At 39.3% G+C, this 21631-nt stretch overlaps 1 protein-coding gene across 2 annotated transcripts; it reads left to right on the plus strand.

Annotated features, from left to right (window-relative positions):
- Window positions 1–7092: 7092 nt before the first annotated feature.
- On the plus strand, window positions 7093–21302 carry LOC120532246 (E3 ubiquitin/ISG15 ligase TRIM25-like). 2 transcript variants are annotated; one of them, XM_039758097.1, is made up of 6 exons: window positions 7099–7752; window positions 12046–12141; window positions 13507–13755; window positions 13906–14065; window positions 16435–16500; window positions 20251–21302. In XM_039758097.1, the coding sequence occupies exons 3-6, from the start codon at window positions 13576–13578 to the stop codon at window positions 20451–20453; spliced, it is 609 nt and encodes a 202-aa protein (XP_039614031.1). In that variant the 5' UTR covers window positions 7099–7752; window positions 12046–12141; window positions 13507–13575; the 3' UTR covers window positions 20454–21302. The 2 variants fall into 2 exon arrangements, with proteins under 2 accessions (XP_039614030.1, XP_039614031.1); XM_039758096.1 differs by lacking the exons at window positions 13906–14065; window positions 16435–16500; window positions 20251–21302 and having other exon boundaries at window positions 7093–7752; window positions 13507–13890.
- Window positions 21303–21631: the final 329 nt, after the last annotated feature.

The following is a 21631-nucleotide window of genomic DNA, read 5'->3' on the forward strand; positions in this document are numbered from 1 at the left end:
ATCTTCCAGACGTTCTTTCTCAGACATGACAGCTCCTTTGTCAGGACATCAGAAGAGTAGCTGGCAGTAACAATGAGCAGGTCTCCATCAGCAGGAAGGACACAGTGAGATGAGAAAGTCTGCACCAGGTCAGAAGAGAGGCCAACATAAATCAAAGAAATGCTAGTGAGAAGAAGTTCTTCTGATTTATCAGATCTTTGTGTTGGACGGGCAGTTTGGATAAAATGAGGAACTGATGTTTTATTCATTGCATTGATTCTTTATGACAGAGTATTTCAGTGTAGTTTCACATAAGATATTATGAACCACAACTTTCAATAAGCTCTTAACATGACAGGTGAGTCTTCAGACTGTCTGTGTGAGGACTGAGGATATAACAAGAAGAGGGGCGCAGAACTGACTAAGCACTGAAAACAAGTCAAATATGCTATGAGGAGCTTAAGAAAAATTAAAGTCAAATTTGGGATTTGTAGGGTCATTGGTTGAACTCCTAAAGTTAATTACAATTAAAAATATAATGACTCACACAAGTATGAAGAAACCTGTTGAAAATAAATACGCAATAAAAATTTTGGAGCTCGAAAGACAGACTTGGGTTTTCTTGTGGACTGATCACCATCCTGAACCAAACAAAGCAGAACCAACCAATCCTCAAAGTAGCCTTCTCTGCTTTCTTTGGTTGAGGATGGTGATCAGATTTGCTCTCATCCATTGCGAGAGATGGACATCTAAGACAGAGCTTTGCTAGCAGTGGTGTTATTTAGCTTTTTTTATTATTTATCCAAGATATACAATTTTTAGTCAACCCAGGAGTTTTGAATTACTAGTATAAGACCAAGGGGTCTAAAAGAGAAAAAAAAGTAGTTAATGTCTCATCAAAGTCTAGGCCAGACTCAAGTTCACAATACAGCCTGCCACAGACGGAGTTGGAAGAGACAGGGGAAGGAATAGATCAGCCAGAACCTCCTGGTGTAGCTTCTGCCCCAGCCAACAGCCATTATGGAAGCAAGCAGTGAGAATTTTCTGATCTCAGGCAGGATATTGGAGCTGAGTATGGCCACTTTATCCCCGCTATCAACTACTATCAACACCTACTGATAGACATCAAATTCAACTTCAAAAAAATACGTAACTCAACTTTTGAAGCAAGGAGAAGATGGAAACAAGCTATCTGAGATATCTGTGATAATTACCATATTCATAGGGGATAAAAGAAATGATATACAGAAGAGATCAGACAGAATTGATATTACAATAAGCAGCAGAATGAACAAGCTGCTTCAGGAAATGAAAGATCAGGTGGTACATTTAAGCAATAAATTTGATGTAAACCTTAAAAAATGTCTAGCAAGTATTAATGAAGAAATACAGGGAAATTAGAGCAAAACTGAGAATAAAATAAAAATATTCATTAATTACCTGGAGCAAACATTTACAACTCGTGTTGAAGACATTGAACATTCGATAATTGCGAATGACAAAAACGCAACTGTTGTAGAATCTAAATTTAAAGTGCTTGGTGGTAAATTAGCTGTGCTGGAAGACAAATATAAAAGGAACAACATCAGAATCAAAGGTCTCCCGGAAACTGTGAAAGTCCAAATCCAGGGAAATTCATAGCTGAATTATTTTCTAAAATAACTGGAGATGACATTCAATTGGATTCTGAGATCTCTGCAGCTTATTGCATATGTGGTTTGAATGCCTCAAAATCAAGAAGACTTATTGACTGATTCAACAAACTACAAGTCAAAAAACATTTGCGTTTGATTCTCAGACAGAAAAGAATAATATTTGAAAATAACCACTTGTGAGTGTATTTTAACAGACTTTTCCCCTTTAACAAATGGTAAATGAGCTACTGTACATTCTATAGCAGGGATCAGCAGCCTTTCAGCAGCGTTGTGCCGATCCAATGTTACAATGTTATAACGCATGCTGACATAATTCTACCAAATATTGTTATATATAGTAGCAAAATAGGTCGCGTTATAATGGACTATAAAGGTATATATTATACACTGTTGAAGCTCATTATAACAGGATCTTATATTATTGGTCATTCAATATTTTAAAATAGATAGGTTCATATGGAAATAGAATGTTTTTTCAAATTCTAATTTTCAACACATTTATTAAAATGTGTATTACAAATTATAATATAATTTATATTAAATATAAATTGTAAAATATAATTTTTTTAATACAAAATAAATAATGATCAAGAAAACGTTATCAAGAATTCTAGTACAATTAATCATTCTATATTATTAATCAGAGCTATTAATCAATTAATGCGGACCTTGCCCGTGTACCTCCTTGCTCAGTTGGTCAATATCAGGTGTGTTGGTCACTTTGAGCTTCACGCAGGCTTCTGAATGTTTAGGTGTTAGACAACTTCTTTTATAGCTTCACTTTTCTCATCAGGGTTTTTAAACGTGGACTGATGTTTATTTTGATAAGGTCTTTGTACGCTTGACGTACGACACACGAGGTCTTTGTACACGTGAATTACGACACATGACACTTTCACAGCGTAACGCACACACAGCACAATCGTTTTGTTTGTACAAATCCATATTCATTCATCAAAGAGTCTTGAAAGAAACGAATATCATAAGTTTTTATTTTTTTTAGGGCAGTATATTACTTAATAATAGCAAGAGGTTTGTTTTAACGTACCACAGATCCACTGAAAACATGGTTTCCGTTTACAGTACATACGAGTTGTATATGCAAAACATAGGTGAGGGCGAACATGTGCGCTGTAATTAAAATATAATTTTTTATTATATTTTAATTCAATCAGAGTGCCATTGAAAATCGTTCCACGTGCCACACTTGGCACACATGTCGTAGGTTGCCAACCCCTGTTCTATAGTATTAAACAGTGCTTATGCAAAGCTGAAATCAGATACAGTCTCTTCTTTCTAGCCAAACTGAAAGTGTTTTCTGATTGCAGTACCCTATCTTTAGTTCTTAAGAAACAGAAAAGAGAGTTTAAAAGGCTGACCCCAACACTGTCCAGAATGTGAACATTAGTCAGGTTATGTCCTGGTTATGCAAAGGAGATTCTGCTTGCTACTTTGTCTGTCTCCATAACAAAACATTGTTTCCTTTTTAGTCACTTTTTTTTTTACAGAATTATATTTAAATGTACTTTATTAAATATGTATACATTTTGGTAACTATTAAGATTTGTTTTTCTTTTTTGTTTTATTTCCTAAGGGGACTATTCAACATTATGCCCTAGGTTTATTACATTTGGACTGTACTGTCATAACATATCTCCTTTTTTCCCCCCCAAACGGGACTGTTAAACATTATGCCCTGGGTTAATTTCTTTTCAGTCACAGTGTTTGGAGACGTACTGATGTGCTGACGTCATCTTTTCAAATGAGGGAGAAGTGACTGAGAGTGGCTGAGAGATGGTGTTTTCTGTGGTGTGAAAGTTAAATTAAAAAATACATTCTTCTAAAATAAACTTGTGTATTGGTTGCCAGTAAGGAGCCATGTGGGAATTCTTAAAGCTTTTGTTTCTGTTTAGATTGTTTTTTTTTTACTTTTATTTTGGCCCACACATGAACAAATGCAGCTGAGTGCCTAAGGGTGCATTTAGCAAAATTGCTTGCTGTCTGTGCTTACTCTTGTTATTTGTATTGAAATTACAGTGAGAAAGCAGCAGCAGCTGACGCTGGCATCTCTGAAAATAAATAACTGGCATCCTAGTGACAAGCTCTTATAAGTAACAGAAACATCTATTCCTGAGTGGGGAAAAAAAGGGCAATAGCTGACTTCAAAACCGTGATGGTAAAGGGCTGTAGGAGCAGACAAGACAGTGAGAAATGAACTAGCAGCAGATATTCAATAAGCAAGACTGAAGAGTTCTTAACGGTAGAGCAGTTAAGAGGGAGACAGCGTAAGGGCTCATTAATACGAAGGAGTACAGACAGTGTGAGAGGAGAGCTTTTAAGTAGAGAATAAGAGAAGTGCAAAGTGTAGGGGGAGAAGATTACAGGGCCAGAAGGTGTAAAGTAACTGTAGCAGTTCTTTAATTGTTTTGCCTTACATTTTTACTAGTGTTACCATTTAAGTCAAATCTTTTAATTTTGATTAAAAAAATGTTAAGGCAGTTTTAGTAATCCTAACTCAAATTTTAATAATGAGGCCAGCACAATGCAAGTCATGTTAGATGTTGGACTTTTTGGACCATGGTTTCAAGGTTGGCTTCTATGAGGGCTACATCTGCACGAGATGCCAGCTGATCCAACACCATGATCTCAGGGTCACTAAACTGGCCTGCGTTGTAGTAGAGAATTCAGAGACCTGGCTCATGTGTCCTTTAGAGAGATAGTGTGCACCCCTTAGGTGACAGGGGAAGAGATTCCAGACCAGACAGGTAGAAATAGATGGCTTATGGTCACAAGGCACATGGTAAATGGTGCAACTCTGCTCAGGTGCATCAACACCAGAATCAATAGTGTCCCTGAAGATTCTGAGGTGGTAGGCAGGCATGAGGAGCCTCAATGGGCTACCTTAAAACCAGTCGCCAGAAAGAGAGAAGTAGTGAGTGATGGGCCTCAATCATTAGGGGGTTTGAATCACAGGTTTGATCCAGGGACCTAGAATCTCACACGGTGTGCTGCCTTCTGTGTGCACAGGTGGGAGACTTCCCTTGAAGGGTGGATAGGCCCTTGGCCAGAGCAGGAGTGCATCCAGTTGTCATTGCCCATTTTTAGAAGAACCACATACATAAGGGTAGTCTGTCAGTTCTGTGATCCCAATTTAAAGAGTTAGGTGCCAGGCTGAGGAAGAGAACTGACAAGGTAGTCTTTTCCAAAGTTCTGCCTGTGACACACACCACCACCAACAACAACAACAACATTTATTTATATAGTACATTTTCATACAAAAAGTAGCTCAAAGTGGTTTACATAATGAAGAATAGAAAAATAAAAGACACAGAAAATAAAATAAGTTAACATTAATTAACATAGAATAAGAGTAAGGTCCAAGGGCCAGGGTGGACAGAAAAAAAAAAAACTCCAGACGGATGGAGAAAAAAATAAAATCTGTAGGGATTCCAGACCATTAGACTGCCCAGTCCCCTCTGGGCATTCTACCTAGAGCAGGAGCAAGAAAACACCCCTGACGAACCCCAGAATCAACTGGGAAAAACACAGAGGTTCTGCCTCCACTCTGCACAGCATTCGCAGTACTAGTGTACAGGCCAGTCACGATATCCAGCACACTTGAGGGGATCCCACAAAGTCTCAGGATGTTCCACAGGGCAGTTTAATCAACTGAGTTGAACAGTTTATGAAAATCGACAAAGGTTGCAAAGAAACTCTGCCGATATTAACATTTGCGCTCCATGTGAACCCTCAGTGCCAGAATGCGGTAGATTTCTTAGGCGTAAAACCAAATCGCTCTGGTTGCTGGTAGGTGAGCAGGTGATCATTGATCCTATTGAGGATGACCCTAGCTAGGACCTTACAAGGCAATGAGAGCAGTGTTATCCTCTTCTAGTTGCCGCAATCCAAGCAATCACCTTTCCTTTCCAGATAGGGACTACAAGTCCAATTTTCCAGTCATTTGGGATGACGCCCTTCTCCCAAATGGAAGCAAAGATTGCATGCAATGCCAGGAGGACAGCCTAACTACCAGCCTGTAGACGTTCACCGCTGATACCATAGATCCCTGCAGCCTTTCCTCCCCTCAGCGGGTTTACTTCCTGTGCAATCTCACTGAGACTAGGTGGTTAACAGCTATTTGTAGGATCAGCCTCAAGAACCATGGACCAGAGATATCCAACGTCCTAGCTGGAGGATCAGCTTTGAACAACTGCTCAAAGTAGCCAGCCCAGCAGGTCACAACTGCAGTGTCATCCGTAAGGACTGTTCCATCAGCCACCCTGACTATGACTCTCCGAAGAACAGATTCAAATATGTGAAATGCTTCGATTCCTCTGTAAGCAGGATGTGGGTTACTAGACCATAGGTGGTGTGTCACCGATTCCTCTAACAAACACCTCCTTATCTGCTCTCAGAGCCCTCGCAGCTGTCCTTCTCAGGTCCCGGTACAGATTAGAGTTGCCATCAAACTGTGCACTGCAACTCCTCTTGATGATATCCAGAGATGAAACACCTCCTTCTGGGATCACTGGTAATACCAACACAACCCTCAGCAACCTTCAGGGTCTTGTCACGGAAGGTCTCCCACAACACAATAGGCTCAGCAGTTGCACCCAAGTCCATAAGTTCCTCACACAAACTGCATGCAAACTCATTATAAACAGTCTGATCTTGGAGTCATTTTCCTAATAAGTGGTAGCCTACTGGCCCTCAGCTGGATCTTCAGAGTAGCAATAACAAGTCTGTGGTCAGAATTCAAAAAATGGGCTCTTCTCTAAACCGGCTCTTCTCTAAACAGTTTTGTAAGAGACTCCAGTGTCTGCCCACGAGGATATGATCAATCTCCTTCACCGCACCACCAGTATTGGAGTACCAACATTGCGGCTCATGTCGCTGGAACCAGGATCCAATGATCTGCAGCCCCTAACCTTTTGCAAAGTCAAGGAAATAGAGCCACTTTCACCATGGTCACCAGACCCATAGGGACCAACACAATCCTCATGCCAGTAGTCGCATTGAAGTCAACCATGACCAGAGGAGTGCCACCTCGTGGGCACCCATCAACCACCGAGTGAAGTTGGCAAATGAGTTTATGACTCTCACAATGTTTAAGCTTCAAAATGAAGTGATTTTATTTAGTTGGTGGGGTTTAGTGCCCAAAAATCTGCAACAGTAGGTCCAAGTGGAGCAGCTTGTTCTTTCCTTGTTACCTTTTTTATTTGCTGCATTCTTATTTGACCCTCTTATTATTCCCTTATTATAATTTTGCTTGAAAAAACAATAATGTATGACATAATTAGAACTTTGTGCTCCAATTAGTCATGTCATGAAAACAATGTACAGTAATTTCATTCATTTCTGAGATCCTACAGAACTGGAATTTCTGCTGCTTATGAACAATATTGATACAGTCTCTGTGTGCAGTCAGTTTCACTTTAATGCCACGCCTCCTTCTCTCTATGTAAAGACACACTTTCAGTTTCATTTCTTCACAAGTCACCTCCTTGCTTGCATAACTGACTGTCTCTGCTTGCCACTGCTCGGACTTATGATGGCTGAAGCCCAGCACTTTGTTCTACAGGATGAGATTACCTGCCCGGTGTGTCTGGACACACTAACTGACCCAGTGACACTGCATTGTGGTCACAGCTTCTGTCTGAAGTGCCTCACTGATCACTGGGATCAGAGCCAAGAGTGCATCTGTCCTCAGTGCAGACATTTCTTCATTCCAAGGCCTGAACTGCACAGAAACAATATACTGGATGAAGTCATCAAGAAACTGAAGAAGACAGAAATCAGTCCTCCTCCTGCTGGCCCTGGAGATGTGAAGTGTGACGTCTGTACTGGGAAGAAGTTCAGAGCAGTGAAATCATGCCTGACTTGCACATTGTCCTTCTGCCAGACTCACCTCTGGCCTCACTGTAATCAAGATGCCTTGAAGGATCACAAGCTGATTAATCCAGATGGACATCTAATGAAAAAACTTTGTACAAAAGATCAAAAGTGTCTGGAATTTTTTTGCAAATCAGATGAGACGTGTAACTGTGAGGTCTGTGCGTCGACTAGACACAGAGTTCATAAATCAGTCAATCTGGAGAAAGCAGAAACAAGGAAACAGGTAAGAAGAGTTTAATATTTGGTACAAATAGGCCACATACTACAAGTGAAAGGATTTCTTAACATAGTCTCACAGAGAAATCCAACCATCCTTTTTCTGATTCTGTTTTTTCTAGGAGAGAGGAATTTCACAGGTATTTTAATACACAATCACAGTCCATATTGATTGTTTTACTCTGCCAACTAAGATTACCAGCAGCACTTTTTGGATGGCAGAATATAAATATTCATACAATGTCATTTTGTAACCCATTTAATCCACACCAGGTTCATGTGCTGTGGCCTATTCGAGTTAGGACAAGGCACAAGGAAAGAACAAACCCTGGGCAGGGCACCAGTCCATCTTAGGGTGAACACACACACACTAGTGCCAAAATCACCTAGCCTGCACATCTTTGGATAGTCATAGGAAACCTGAGCAACCAGAAAAAAACCCGCATGGAGAACATGTGACTTGGCATAAGCAATAAACTTGTTGCGAGTGTAGCTAATTTATAGCCTTGTTTTTGTTTCTTTTTTAAAAAGCTATAAAAAGAGACATTTACCTGGACAGAAAAGGAGGTTCATAAAATATCAGGTAATGCATGTCCGAGGCATTTGTGCCCCATTCACAGAGCTTATAACTAGAGTTATACAGTAAGTATTGAATTAGTTAGAAATTCAGACAGTAAAGGAGTGTATGACGTTGACTGACCTTTATACCATCACATTAATTACATTTCACATCACACACTCCTGCACATCATGTCTGGCAATGTCCTGACAATCCTTCATTTTAAAGAGGTAAGAATGGCAGCAATGATAATAAAAGCAAAATAACACTTTTGGAAGATGTATTTCAAAATTATCGTCTTAAATAAAAAACAGACCAGCCAATTAATTTCTTTGATCTATAAAAACACCTAAAATCTACCTGTTTTTTGAGACCAAGGAAAATACTGTAAAAACATATTATGACAGGAAAACAATTACATATTAAGTTTGACATGTCCCTTCAAGGAAGCATTTCTTCTTGTAATGCTTTTTTAAAGTGGTTCCATAAATTACAATCTTACTGAACAAGGACATGATTTTGGGCTATAGAGAACTGTAAGAAAGGGAGAAAATATGGAAAGTGAAATTCACAAAGTAAGTTCAGGGTAGGAAAAATAGTTTTTTGACACACAAGGAGTAACCCAGGACCAAGAAGATGACTGACATCAGCGGTTGATTACACATTTTAAATACTTTGTCAATTACATTCATCCATCCATCCATTATCCAACCCGCTGTATCCTAAATACAGGGTCACGGGGGTCTGCTGGAGCCGATCCCAGCCAACACAGGGCACAAGGCAGGGCGCCAGCCCACCACAGTTATTAATTACAGAAGTACAACATTAACTTCATGTTTCATGTCCTTGCAAATTACTGACAATGGATACTCGGGAGTCAGTATCCCGCTACAACAGATCATACTGGTTCTCTTATCAATATTTAACTTTGCAAAGAAGTAGCAGTGAGGTTAGGTCACAGATCAAAAGGTTTTAATTAAAATACTTCCTAAAAGTACTAGGGGCGAAAGCTAACTGCTAACAAAAGCTAACAGTAAGAAGGATATAATAATCAGTATATAATCAAATGGTTAAAATCCTATTTAACAGTAAAAAAACTTCAGTTTTCAAAGGCTTGCTTCATGTAACCATGTAACTCACTGAGTAATTTTTCTGAGTAACAATACTGCTCTGATGTTAAAGTAGGCTTCAGAGCACCGCCTGTTATGCTGTTAGGTCCACAGGACTTGCCACAGGATGACTTTTTCCTCAGTCTGGGTCATTTCAGCAAGGTCTGTCTTCTTTCATCCATCTCTTCCCAGGAAGCAGCTAAAACTCAATGCTGAAACATCAGCTCTGTTGTTATAAATGGAGGTTTAGTTGTTACCCAGTTAATAGCTTGATTACATAAATTTTTCCCAGAAGTAGGATGGGAGGACTCAATCAGGTCTCTCTTGTAGTTTCTGCATTTGGCTGAATGTAAATCACAGGCTGGTAAAAGGCTCAAGAATTTAATTTTCTCTCTTTAGTAAACAATACTGCAATATTCATTAAAAAGTGTTTAAAGCTCCTATAGGAGAGGGTGGAAGGCTCCATCTCTTGCGACAATCGTCCCATTAGTAATATATGAGGTATGAGACCCAAAGGTTTGTTTTGTTGGGAGTACCACTTACAGCCATTAATGCCAGCAATTAGAGTAGAAGGACATTTTAATTAAGTTTTCTACTTATAGTAATCTTTATGGACAAAGCAGGCAAAGCAGTCCTTGATATAGATCCCAAATTACTATTTGTAAAAGTAGTTGATTATTTCTTTGTTGATTATTTCAGGATGTCAATATTACCTCCCAATCCCATTGTTTTGTGTCAATTTTGCCAACAGAATCAAATTCTATATATTTTGGACAATATGAAATAAGATCTAGACTTAAAAGGCATAATTTCCACTAGTTTGTTAACAAAGGCAGGATGGAATGGGGGACCCAAAGGGGGTCAGTCAGGGAAAAGCTTGAAACCAGTCCCAATAAAGTAACTAAATAATGAGAACACAGAATAATCCAGGTTCAAATTTCAAATAAAAAAAGACAGAAGAGTCAGAAAGCCATGTTCTGTGGAGGTCCCTGCACAAGTTACAAGTAGATTTCAATCTATTATTCCAAACTGCAAATGTATTTTGGTATTGTCTCCCTGTATCTACTGAAACGTTCGAAAATGAGGACCAATCAGTGCAAAAATCACAGGACCAGTAAACTTCCATTCAGCTTTTGGAAAAACTCAAATTAACAAAATCATATAAGCTCCACATTCCCATTTTCAGTTCTCCAGTACGTAATATTTGTGCAGCCGTGTGCACATTTCTCCCTTCCACGTTTATTCTAAGGATTTAAACTATTTGTGAAAGTATTCTGTTGATTACTTCAGTATGTAATTATCATTTTATTGGTTCAATAAATGACAACTTACTGGCAGTAAGAAGGACATGTTTTTTGAATGATGGACAACTGTAAGAACACAAGTGTGGTCGAATAAAACATCACAAGTACAAAATAAAGTTTTGGGGACCGTCCCCGTATATTGTCGAACAGACAATAAGAAAAATTAATTTATTCAAAGCCTTGAAAAGTAGAATGAACGATTTTACTGTTTACAAGATGGTGGTTATATAGAGCAAAAAACATGTGACAGGAAATGGTTGGCATATGGTGACGTTGCAACAGGACCCGGAAACAACGGTATTCTGATGAGCCAGAAGTGAGGTGATTTGTGGGTGCTGGAAGTGACGTCATCAGTGGTGGCCGGAAGTGACGTCATCGCGGCCATTTTGGAAACCCGGGAGTTGTGGGATTATTTTTCTTCCTGTTTTCTGTTGATGAAAAAAGAGAGTTCAGGTAAGCACCATGTGACAACCCTTTATCTCGCAACATTCTACTCACCTTTAGGCTCCTTGACTGCCTCTTAATCGCACATGTGTGACACAAGAAAATATTGAAAATGTGAGACAAGCTGTAAAGTAGAATCTTTGACATTACTCACATTGTCAGTTGGTAGCATTAAAAATTTCAGATGGACTGTTTTCATCAACATATTTTATCTGGAACAAATTACGAGACATGTATTTGAAACAGGATCCTTGACCACCTTTTTAGAAAGTAGAACTTTCAAGAGAAGCTAGCATAAAAGCAACTCTACGGGTGATGTTGAGGGAGCAGTTTAGACAGAGCACTTAGACACTCAGAACACTTCAGACATGTATCCTGGCTGCAAAAAACCATTAGCTGTGATGCATAACCACCGGTGTGTCTTGATATGGACCATGGCCTTGGGCCAGCTTGCAGAACCAGGGGTTAGCATGGCATATGGGTTGTCTGGATGAGTGAAGTGAGGCACAGCCAGGCGGCATATATGACAGAATAAAGTGACAAAGCAGCTGGGGGAGTGCATGCCATGCCAAACATCTAGGTGGTGCGGTGGAAGTGGCTACAGAAGAAAGCACAGGACCTTTTTAGGGCCACTCTGTGGCATTGGGCATGAAGTGGTTGATTCCATTCCTCTGTCTCTCTCCCGCGCCCGGGTCACTGCAATATTTTATGTTGTGTATTTACATTTTACTACAGTGTGTTATGTTTTGTGAAATTACATTACATTTTTCTACTTTATATTACATTATATTTTGTCATATTGTGTTCCTTTACATTTCATTATATTTTATTATGTATATGATGTTATTTTTTTGTTCCATGATCCTTTTTGCGTTCCCAAACAGAATCCAGTGGGGGTGATAGTGACAAGAATTCAAAAGAGATTCTGGGAAAGTGAAATGAAAATGCAAGAAATGAAGGAGACGGTGGAGTTGATTAAGGTGAATTGAATTATGGTGGCACTTATTATAGTGGGCTTGTCTCAGAATATGGGACTAGAGTGTTCTCCAAGTGGTCCAGTGTCCAGGCTAGACCAGTCAGCTTTGATAGAGTTTGACGTTGAGGTGAGTGAAACTTCTCTAGTCTCAATCAGTGAAGGGTACTACTGGACCTAATCAAACGCTTTCAAAGTTGATTTAACAGATTTTATTTTTTAATGAAACAGTCTGTCATATGCTCACACACCAATTAAAATCAATAAGAGCTCTTTTGAAGACAAAAGCCAGAAAGAAGTTGGTGTACAGCCAGGAAGGAACTGCCAATGTAGTTGCAGAGGAAAACTTGAAAACTTTTACAAAGTATTTGAATAAGACAGTGGGACCACCTATCTAATGACTAACCAAGCGAGTGACATGAGAACTCAATGGCTTCCTCTCATTTACCAAATGTCTTACACTGTAATAGAAAGTTCTCTGTGCCTTCACTCTGAGAACATTTGTCCTGTGTTACGTAGGCACAAATCTGCTGTCCCAGAGAGGAACCTCATAGGCTTGAAATGTCTGGTCAGACTGTGCCCCCCATATCTTATGAGAAGGGAGAAGCAAAACAGACAAGATTTATTATGCATACGGTTTTACAAACACTAGGCTGAAATTTGTTATAATCAGTTGTGCAAGCATGAAATGCAGAACTCTCTAAAGGGATTTTTTGGGATGTGTAGTTTAAAGGCATTTTGGGAATCTGTAAAGCCCACTCCACAGGAAGACCACCAATAGCAACTGCCCTTCACTGTTTCTTAATGCTTGTAGATGAGGCCGAGCACTTGAACGGTCCAAGCTCCATGGAAGAATGGAATGAGTATCATTTCTGTCTTTTGACATTTCTTTAGGGTTGTGTTTGCTAAGGCTGCCATTAATATCAGGCATCATACAACAACATCAACCACATGCCTCACAGTTCAACAAAATGTCCATGTGTGGCTTAAAAAGTTTGGTGATTTTTGTTTTCACTGAAAAAATTTATATAAACACTAAATGAGAAGCAGCAGCAATTTACACAAGAAAACACTTCAAGACAGGCAGTACACATCTCTCTTCTGGTGACAATTTGGCAAATTTTAGTAGAAGTTGTAAGAGTCACTGCAAATTCAATTTCACATGAATCACTGCCTCATTGCTACTTATGAGCCAAACTCTCACTGACGGGATTATACTGAGAAATAAAGCACAGATCCATCAAAAATGTACATTAAGATTTCATGAAATTAAAGTAATAAAGTCAGAATTTGTTTCCGTTTTCTCTTCAAACAACCACAAATGTGTTCCAGATGTACAGTATAATTAAAATGTTTCTCTTCATCCATGCAGGTATCTGCAGACAAGGAGGTCCAGGAAAGTGAGGAGAGCTTCACTAACCTGATCTGCTAGATTACGGAAATGCAGAGAAAAGTGACACAGAAAATTAGAGAGCAAGAAATGAGAAAAGTGGACAAGGCCCAAAAAATCATGAAGCAGCTGGAGAAAGAGATGGCGGAGCTGAGGAGGAGAGACAGTGAGATGACAAAGCTTCTAGAGACTGATGACCGCAAGGTGACTACTACAGACTACTTCCACAAGGTGAGAGAGACATTTCATAAGAGGTCTGACCAGGCTGGTAGGACATGAGGGCATTTATGGCACAGATTGAAGCTCTTGTGGTCTCTTTTCCTACAAAACATTTGATTTGCCACCCTGAAATCCTGTATTCACTTTTTTTCCCTGATACAGGCCTGCTCATCTGTTAATGTCTTTCTAAGAGACAAGGCCACACTCAAAGTTACTGTTCCTGCTCTCGTCTCTTGTGAGAACATGAGGAATGAAATTTTGTATGTGAAGGGCCATCTGGAGAAAATGTACCAGTGGTACTTTGAGAACGTAACTCAATCAGGTATTCAGTCTTGTCACATGTTACAGCTTCATAAAGTTGGACAGGTTCAGGGTTAGTAGATTATCCATAGAATATCAAATGTGGAACCAGAGCACAAGACTCGTACTCATCAGTGGTGCATCGACAAGGCAGGCAATTACCCTTTGGGGGTCTGTTTAACGTGGTACTCATTGCATTGACACATCTTTGAGATTTCCCCTTCAAGCATAGCATTAAAACACCACCAAAACCTGATTGGGTCATATGCTATCTCCACTGTACGCATGTCAGTGTTTGTGATGATCGTTACACTTTTTTAATAACAGTAAATGTAATCAGAAAAGATTTTATAAATCATTGGCTGTTTCTCCTCTGCAAAAACAGCAGAGCAATTGCCTACTGTACTACTGAATCCAAATAATTTCATTAACAAAAGCCTTATTCTCTTGAAAAATCAATTACTGACATGAACAATTAGAGAATAATCTGTAGAGAGGAGAGGTATAAAAAAGGGTTTTGAATCCTGGTAGTTACAGGCCAACAAGTCTTACTTCTGTGTCATGCAAAATTATGAAAGCTATAATAAGAAATAAATTAGAAAATTACCTAAATGAAAATACTATACCAAATAACAGCCAGAAAGGGTTTATGAGAGAAAGGTCCTGCCATAACCAATCTTACAGATTTTCTTAAAGATGCAACTTGAATAATTGACAAAAATAAAGCATACATTATAATTTATTTAGACTTTCAAAAAGCCTTTGACTCAGTCGTCCCACACCAAAGATGAATTCTGAAACTAGAAGCTGTGGGCATCAGAGATCACCTACAAAACTGGAGCTCAAGCTTGTAAATCGTCAGGATAGAAAGAGTACAGAGAAAAGGAGAGTTCTCCACACGGACCAAAGTCATCAGTAGAGTCCCTCAGAGGTCTGTCCTTGGACCCTCCATTATTTTTTCTAAATTATATTAATGACATTGATTCTGGTATAGGAAGTTAACTTGTGCAATTCACAGATGACACAAAAACTGTAAGAATGGCAGACACGAAGGGTAGACCAACAAGAATTCCAAAAGACAGAACTGGGCGAACACTTGGAAGATGCAGTTTAGTGTAGAAAAGTGCAAAGTGATACATGTGGGCAAACAGAACATCAGTTATAAATACCAGATGGCAGACACTTTCATTCAGAAAGGAACATCGGAAAAGGATTTAGGGGTTTATGTTGATACAACGTGTCATCGACTAAGCAATGTACACAAGCAGTTAAAAAGGAAAATAAAACATTAGGTTATATTGTATAAACATTTGAATATAAGTCGAGGGATGTTCTGTTCGGACAATATAATGCACTTTAAGACAACATCTGGAGTATTGTGCGCAGTTTTGGTCACCACTGTAAAAGAAAGACAGAGCAGCACCTGAAGCCATGCAGAGGAGAACAATCAGGGGCATCCCCGGATTTAACAAAAGAACACGTCCAGCTCTGACAGGCTCAGAGAATTAAACCTGTTTAGTTTCGACAAAAGGAGTCTGCGTGGGGACCTCATGCAGGTCTTCAGAATACTTAAAGGCATCGATTGATAAAGAAGATCCAACAACATTTTTTGATCTTAAGGTTGAGTCACATACTCGAGGACAGCAGTGGAAATGAAAGGGAAGTACACGAAAACTGAAGACAGGAAGCACTTCTTCACACAAAGAGTTGTGGAACTCTGGAACAAACAACTGAGACATTAAGTTAAAACAGAAACCTTGAGAACCTTTAAGAAGACTCTTGATGAGCTAATGGGACAGCTTAGCTGTTAGCTAAACAATCTGGCTTGATGGACTGCATGGTCTCCTCTTATTTGTCATATTTCTTATGTTCTTATAAAGAGCCTTTACATGTCAGGAAGCAAACATTAGATTGAGTCAGAGAGAGGGGCATATACCTTTTATTTGAACATAATCATGTCTCTTTGACTAATAATGTTATTACTATTATTATGTTTGTGGTGAACTCTTAGTGTCAGAAAACCACAGAATGTCATAATGATTTCCCAGGAAACTACAAAGTGCCTTCATCTACAGACATAAAATCATGATGTCTGGCATTCTCAAATGTGAACCCCTACTCCATGCTGGATCTAGGAGTTGGATGCTTCATAACGACTTCTCGTGCCCCACTCTGTGATGGGACAAATTCTTATGTCAATCAGTCTTTTAGATCAGTTCCTAGGAGTAATTCTAAGATGTTTGATAAATATGGGCACAGATTGGTGAAGCTGTGAGGCCCACAAATTGCAGTCTTTTATTTATTTCAGCCTTTTTACAACACGACAAAAGAGTCAAAATGCTTTCTGTAAAGTTTTCTTTTGTTTCCCCACCCTCCTCCTTTTCAATTCAGGAAGTAAACCACCGGATTGTTTCCAGTGTTTTACAGCACCTCAGACAAGACTGGAGTTTCTGCGGTGTAAGTCTGTGCTTTTATTACATTTACAGTCTAAATGAGAAGCTTTTCACCTTCAATATTTCTGTCTTTGCTGCCAAAGTAAAGTCTGTGTGGGAGCAACAGGGTGTCCTTATGGTTTTACCGAAGCAAATGCTGGTCCTGTGACTTGTGCCCCACTGATTGAATAGTCTCGGGTCAAGCCAAGGAATCTGTGAGATTCAAACCGTAGAGAGAACTTTGTGTCAACAGAGGGAAATTAACGATCTTTATGTCTACCAAATGCCCTCACAGTTGAACTGGGATCGCTTGACGCACAAGTGTAATGTTTTAATGTCTCTCTTTCTGCTTTCTGACCCTCCTCTTTGTTATATTTTTTAATTCTGGAAGGCCAGTGTTAGCGGAAATACAGAAATATAAAATAGTTCATTTAAACATTCAGTGTTTAAATGTTGCTTGTAGCTGCATATTTACAGATATAAATAAATGTACAGTATATATAAAGGTGTATTTCTGTTATCAGGAGTAGGAACAAAATGTTAGTGACATCTTTAAGGGCGTTTTAACCTTTCAGCTGGTGAAACGTTCGATTTTTGACTTGTACGTCTTTTCTTGGCTAACTATATACTAAAACTCTAAGAAGTGTAATTTCACTGCTTAGTTTGGTAAAAATATTTTTAGGTTAACCATTTCTGGAAATTGCTTTCTCACACAATAGTGAAGCACATTTAAACAAGATGACATTTGGATAAGCTGTAGCCCCTGAGTGTCACATCCTGCCATAATGCCATTTTAAATTATCTTTGTTCTCTCTTATGTGTTGCTATCATCACACTGGAAAACACACCAGTTTTGCTTCCTGAAATATTTGATGATTATGGCAGACAGCGTCAAGCTGAACACAATTATAACTGTAGATTGACTGTTTCACATAGGAATTTGGAGGAACATGAAATTAACTTTGCTTAAATTTAGCATCTTTAGTCACTTAGTAACACTGACACACTGCATTTGTTCAACTGAGATGCAAATGTTTTGGATTCCATTTGAACTGATGCCACTTTTTATTGTTGCACATTCGTTGTGAATCCTTTCCCCATGTTCATCATTGACAGCAACAAGATTAGCAAGGCAGAAGTCCAATATTGTTAATGCAGAAACTAAATCTTGAGCGACATGTTGCCCTTCACGGATCAGCATGTGTGAAGCATGTTGTCAATCAGCTGAATGTTGTTTGAATTTCTCAACAACATCCTTGAATGCCTTCCGTGTGATCTCCTCTGGCCCCCCTAGCATATCTTTAAAGCACTTGTTAATGACACGTCTGGTTTGTGGACCAACAAAAATGCCTTCTTTAATCTTGGCATCAGTTATTCAAAGAAATATCTGCCTCAAATATTGAAATAGTTTACCTCCCTTGGTCATTGCTTTTCCGAAATGTTCACCAGTCCAAGTTTTATATGAAGAGGGTGTCCTTGTTGAGTCTGACAAGTGGTGTGTGTGCCACACGTTTCTGCCCTGGAACCAAATGCTTACAGAGTTGTGTTTAATATACTGAGAGACTATGTAGCATGGCTGTTCCATATGCAGTATTTAGACATTCCTTGTAGTAGTGCCAATACTTTCAGATCACCAAAAACGTTCCTGTTGTAGATATTGTGTGGTGTTTGTTTTAACAGCAGTTCCTTGTTTTTGTAGGTTTCTGCATAGACAATTGGCATGGAAGGACATTACCATTCTGTAACATAACAAATGTTAGACTTAACAATGAAAATCAATAAAAAGATGCCATTGTTGAGGGTCATGCTCACAACCCAAAGCCATGAATATCCCATCAAAGTCAGGGCAATTACTTTGTGGGCAACACATTAGTGGACTTAAAAGATCAGAGGATATCACAAAAATAAGCGACTGCAATAAAATGGTATGTGACAGGAAATTCCAAGGTGATTATTGAGAACAGCATGCCAAGTCTAAAAAAATACACCAAAGTGTCCAGGAAACAATGCAAGAGTGTGTTGAGAAGGCTTTGGCTTTTGCAGTTTAGCTCATTTTTGAGTAACCTAACTTATATGACAACCTGTTTCAGCAGAGAATACAAGGAATGTTCTGGCTGACCAACTGACCAGAGAGATGCCATCACCTACCTGCTGATGTCTTTGTTTAGAACTTCTGTGGACTCAGTGAGCCACCGTGTCTATGAATTATATAGTTTGTGTGTTTCTGAGATATCTGCAGGGTCTCTGGTATCTTCTTGTCAGATATTCTTTGATCCTCCAAAGTCATGTAATGAATGGCATCCACATCTTCCAGGATTGTCTCTTCAGTTGTTCTCCCAGGATGTCCTTCATCTTCTGTACTGAAATGTCCTTCACTAAATTGAGAAAGCCAGTTTTTGACTGTGGAGTAAGAAGGGCACACATCACCTAACGGCTCTGACATGTCTTTGAAGAACAAATACTTCATCACCACTCAACACTCACTTGATGTGAAATCATCGTTGTTTTATGACATCTTTACTTCAGCCCTATACAGATTACATTTTTAAAAAGTTACAATGATGACATTTTGGACAGGAACATTTAAGAGAATGCTTTTGATGTGATACAGAGTGGAAGTTATTCAAAACATTAGTCAACTAATGAAAGCCAAAGACTGATTGACACCCCTCATATCTTTGCTGCCCAGTGTTATTAGTCTTGCTGCTATTTTATTGGTTGTCACCTTTCAGAACAGTTGCTAACACGTATGACACTGTCACTGTGCATATCGTCACAGCACCATGACTACATAAGATGGTGGTATTCATTAATCAGTGTCCTTCTTTGGACTGAAGAAGAACCAGAAAAACTTCACAGAGTGCTAGTTAGCTGGAGGCTCAGAATTCTTTGGTTGTCATAACTTTTTCATTTTTGACTTTGATTTTTATTTTGCCCTTTCCTTTTGCTCTTCCAATTCAGACTCTTATGTGTTTTTCAACTCTAACCCTCTCTATTAACAAGAGTGGAAAAAGCTGACAAGAGATTCAAGCCAGGGACAACCGGGCTGTAATAAAACAGAAATAAACTTGAGGCGAAATGACAGAGAATTCTGTTTGTTTGTTTATCGAGAAGCCTGCATGCTTCGGGCATCGCGTCTCCATCTTAAATAAATGGTGTGTGATGATGACAAATCTAACAGCAGGGTGGTCACATAACCACCACCAGCATGGCAACTGTTAAGAACCTAACAAAAAATGGTATGACGAACGATCGGCCCATCTTCACAATATTACATCCAGGGTTTATTTCCTGCCTTTTGTTTGTTTTCCATTGTTTGGTTTTTGTTAACTTTGAATCCATTATTTTATAGATTTCTGTGTCATTTCTGTCATGTACTGTACATTTGTCGATATGTTTGCTTCTGTTCTGAGGTTTTGATCTTTGGACTGCGTATTGTGAATTGTTTGCTCCAGCTGGCCTTTTTGGTCCCTTTTGTAATATTTCCATAAATATCCTGCTTTGGAGGTTTCAGGGCCAGGAATGCCTCGTGTTTTCAGGGCTCAAGTGAATTCATAAGATCTTGTTTGTGAGTTCAATTTCTGTTTTTTGGTTTTGTGGCATCAAATTCACAGCAGACATTTGTGTCATGTCACTGCAGTTCTTTGTTGCTTACTGTTAATTGATATCTCGTGTCCTGTGCTTGCCTTTAAAATCAGACAGTAACATTTGGACATCGCAGGTCCATCAGAGCCAGAGAAGATTTCCTCACTTACTTTCTGCTCTCTCCTTTCAGATTCCTGTCCACTCACGCTGGACCCCAGCACAGGACACAGACACCTCACTTTCTCTGAAGTCAACCGGAAGGTGACATGTCATTGGAAACAAAGCCAGTGTTCTTTTCATCCGGACAGATTTGACTTCTGGCCTCAAGTTCTGTGTGGACAAGCGCTGACTGGGACTCGCTTTTACTGGGAGGTCGAGTGGAATGGGCTGTGAGCTGCAGTTGGAGTCACATACAAAGGAATTGGCCGGAACAGCGATGGTGCCGAATGCCGTCTTGGATATAATAACAAGTCCTGGAGTTTGTTCCGCTTTAATTCCCGTCACTTGGTGTGTCATAATAATAAGGAGACGGTAATCAGTGCCACACGGAGCCCCCGAATAGGCGTGTATCTGGACTACCCTTCTGGCTCTCTGTCATTTTATAGTATCTCAGATACAATGATCCACCTGTACACATTCAAGACCACCTTCACCGAGCCGCTCTATCCAGGGTTTGAGGTTGGACTTGGTTCTAGTGTGACAATCTGCTATCTGGGGACCTCTGACTAGCGACTTCTGTGGCCACTTCATGTTTCTGCAAGGTGCCATTTCCTGTCACAAATTGTCCATGAGCTCGGGATTCTGACAGCACATCCCAACTTCCTGGCAACACAAACCCAAAGAAAGCCGACGTCAACAGGTTGAGTGGTCGAAAGGGAAATCAGTTAGAGGCGCACAGTTTCTCGCTTGCATTGAAATGTTCACATATATTTTAAAATGAAAAAAATCACACCGCTGCTTGATTCATTTACTTGTTAAAATTAATACAAAACATTTTAATCAGATTGACAAATGAATCATCTAGATTTTGATTTTATTTGTCACATATATAACAATACAGTGAAATGCAGCTCAGTAAGCAGCCTGTACTATGCAATAAAGTAAAAAAGTATACATTAAAAAAATGTATTAAAAATTAAAAAGGTGCAGAATTAAAATACTTGTGTAATGGTAACTGTGTGACAAATACTGTATGCACATTAGAGGTACAATAATTGTTACATAATTATTGAATAATAAAAAGAGCTAAATCTAAGAAATAGGAGGCCACTTGTACAATTTTGAGGACAGCCGGACACGATGAGCATTTCTTATTTTTATCACCCGGTCAATGAAGCTCTTTGAGGTGAAGCGGGTGTCTGCCAGATCTTCTCCAGACTGCAGACCGGGTGAGAGGAGTCCTTTTTGTAGATATGTGGTCCTGCAGGGATGGTAGTGACATCTACATGGCACGCTCAGCTGAGGGCACAACTCTCTGCAGTGCCACCTGGTTCTTTTTTGAGCCATTTCTCTACTATGCAGTGAGGTCTCCTTCCTGTAGGCTTTCAGCAGCCATGTGACAAAAGAACTTC

The sequence above is a fragment of the Polypterus senegalus genome, chromosome 7 (assembly GCF_016835505.1).
Source record: "Polypterus senegalus isolate Bchr_013 chromosome 7, ASM1683550v1, whole genome shotgun sequence".
Taxonomy (NCBI): domain Eukaryota; kingdom Metazoa; phylum Chordata; class Cladistia; order Polypteriformes; family Polypteridae; genus Polypterus; species Polypterus senegalus.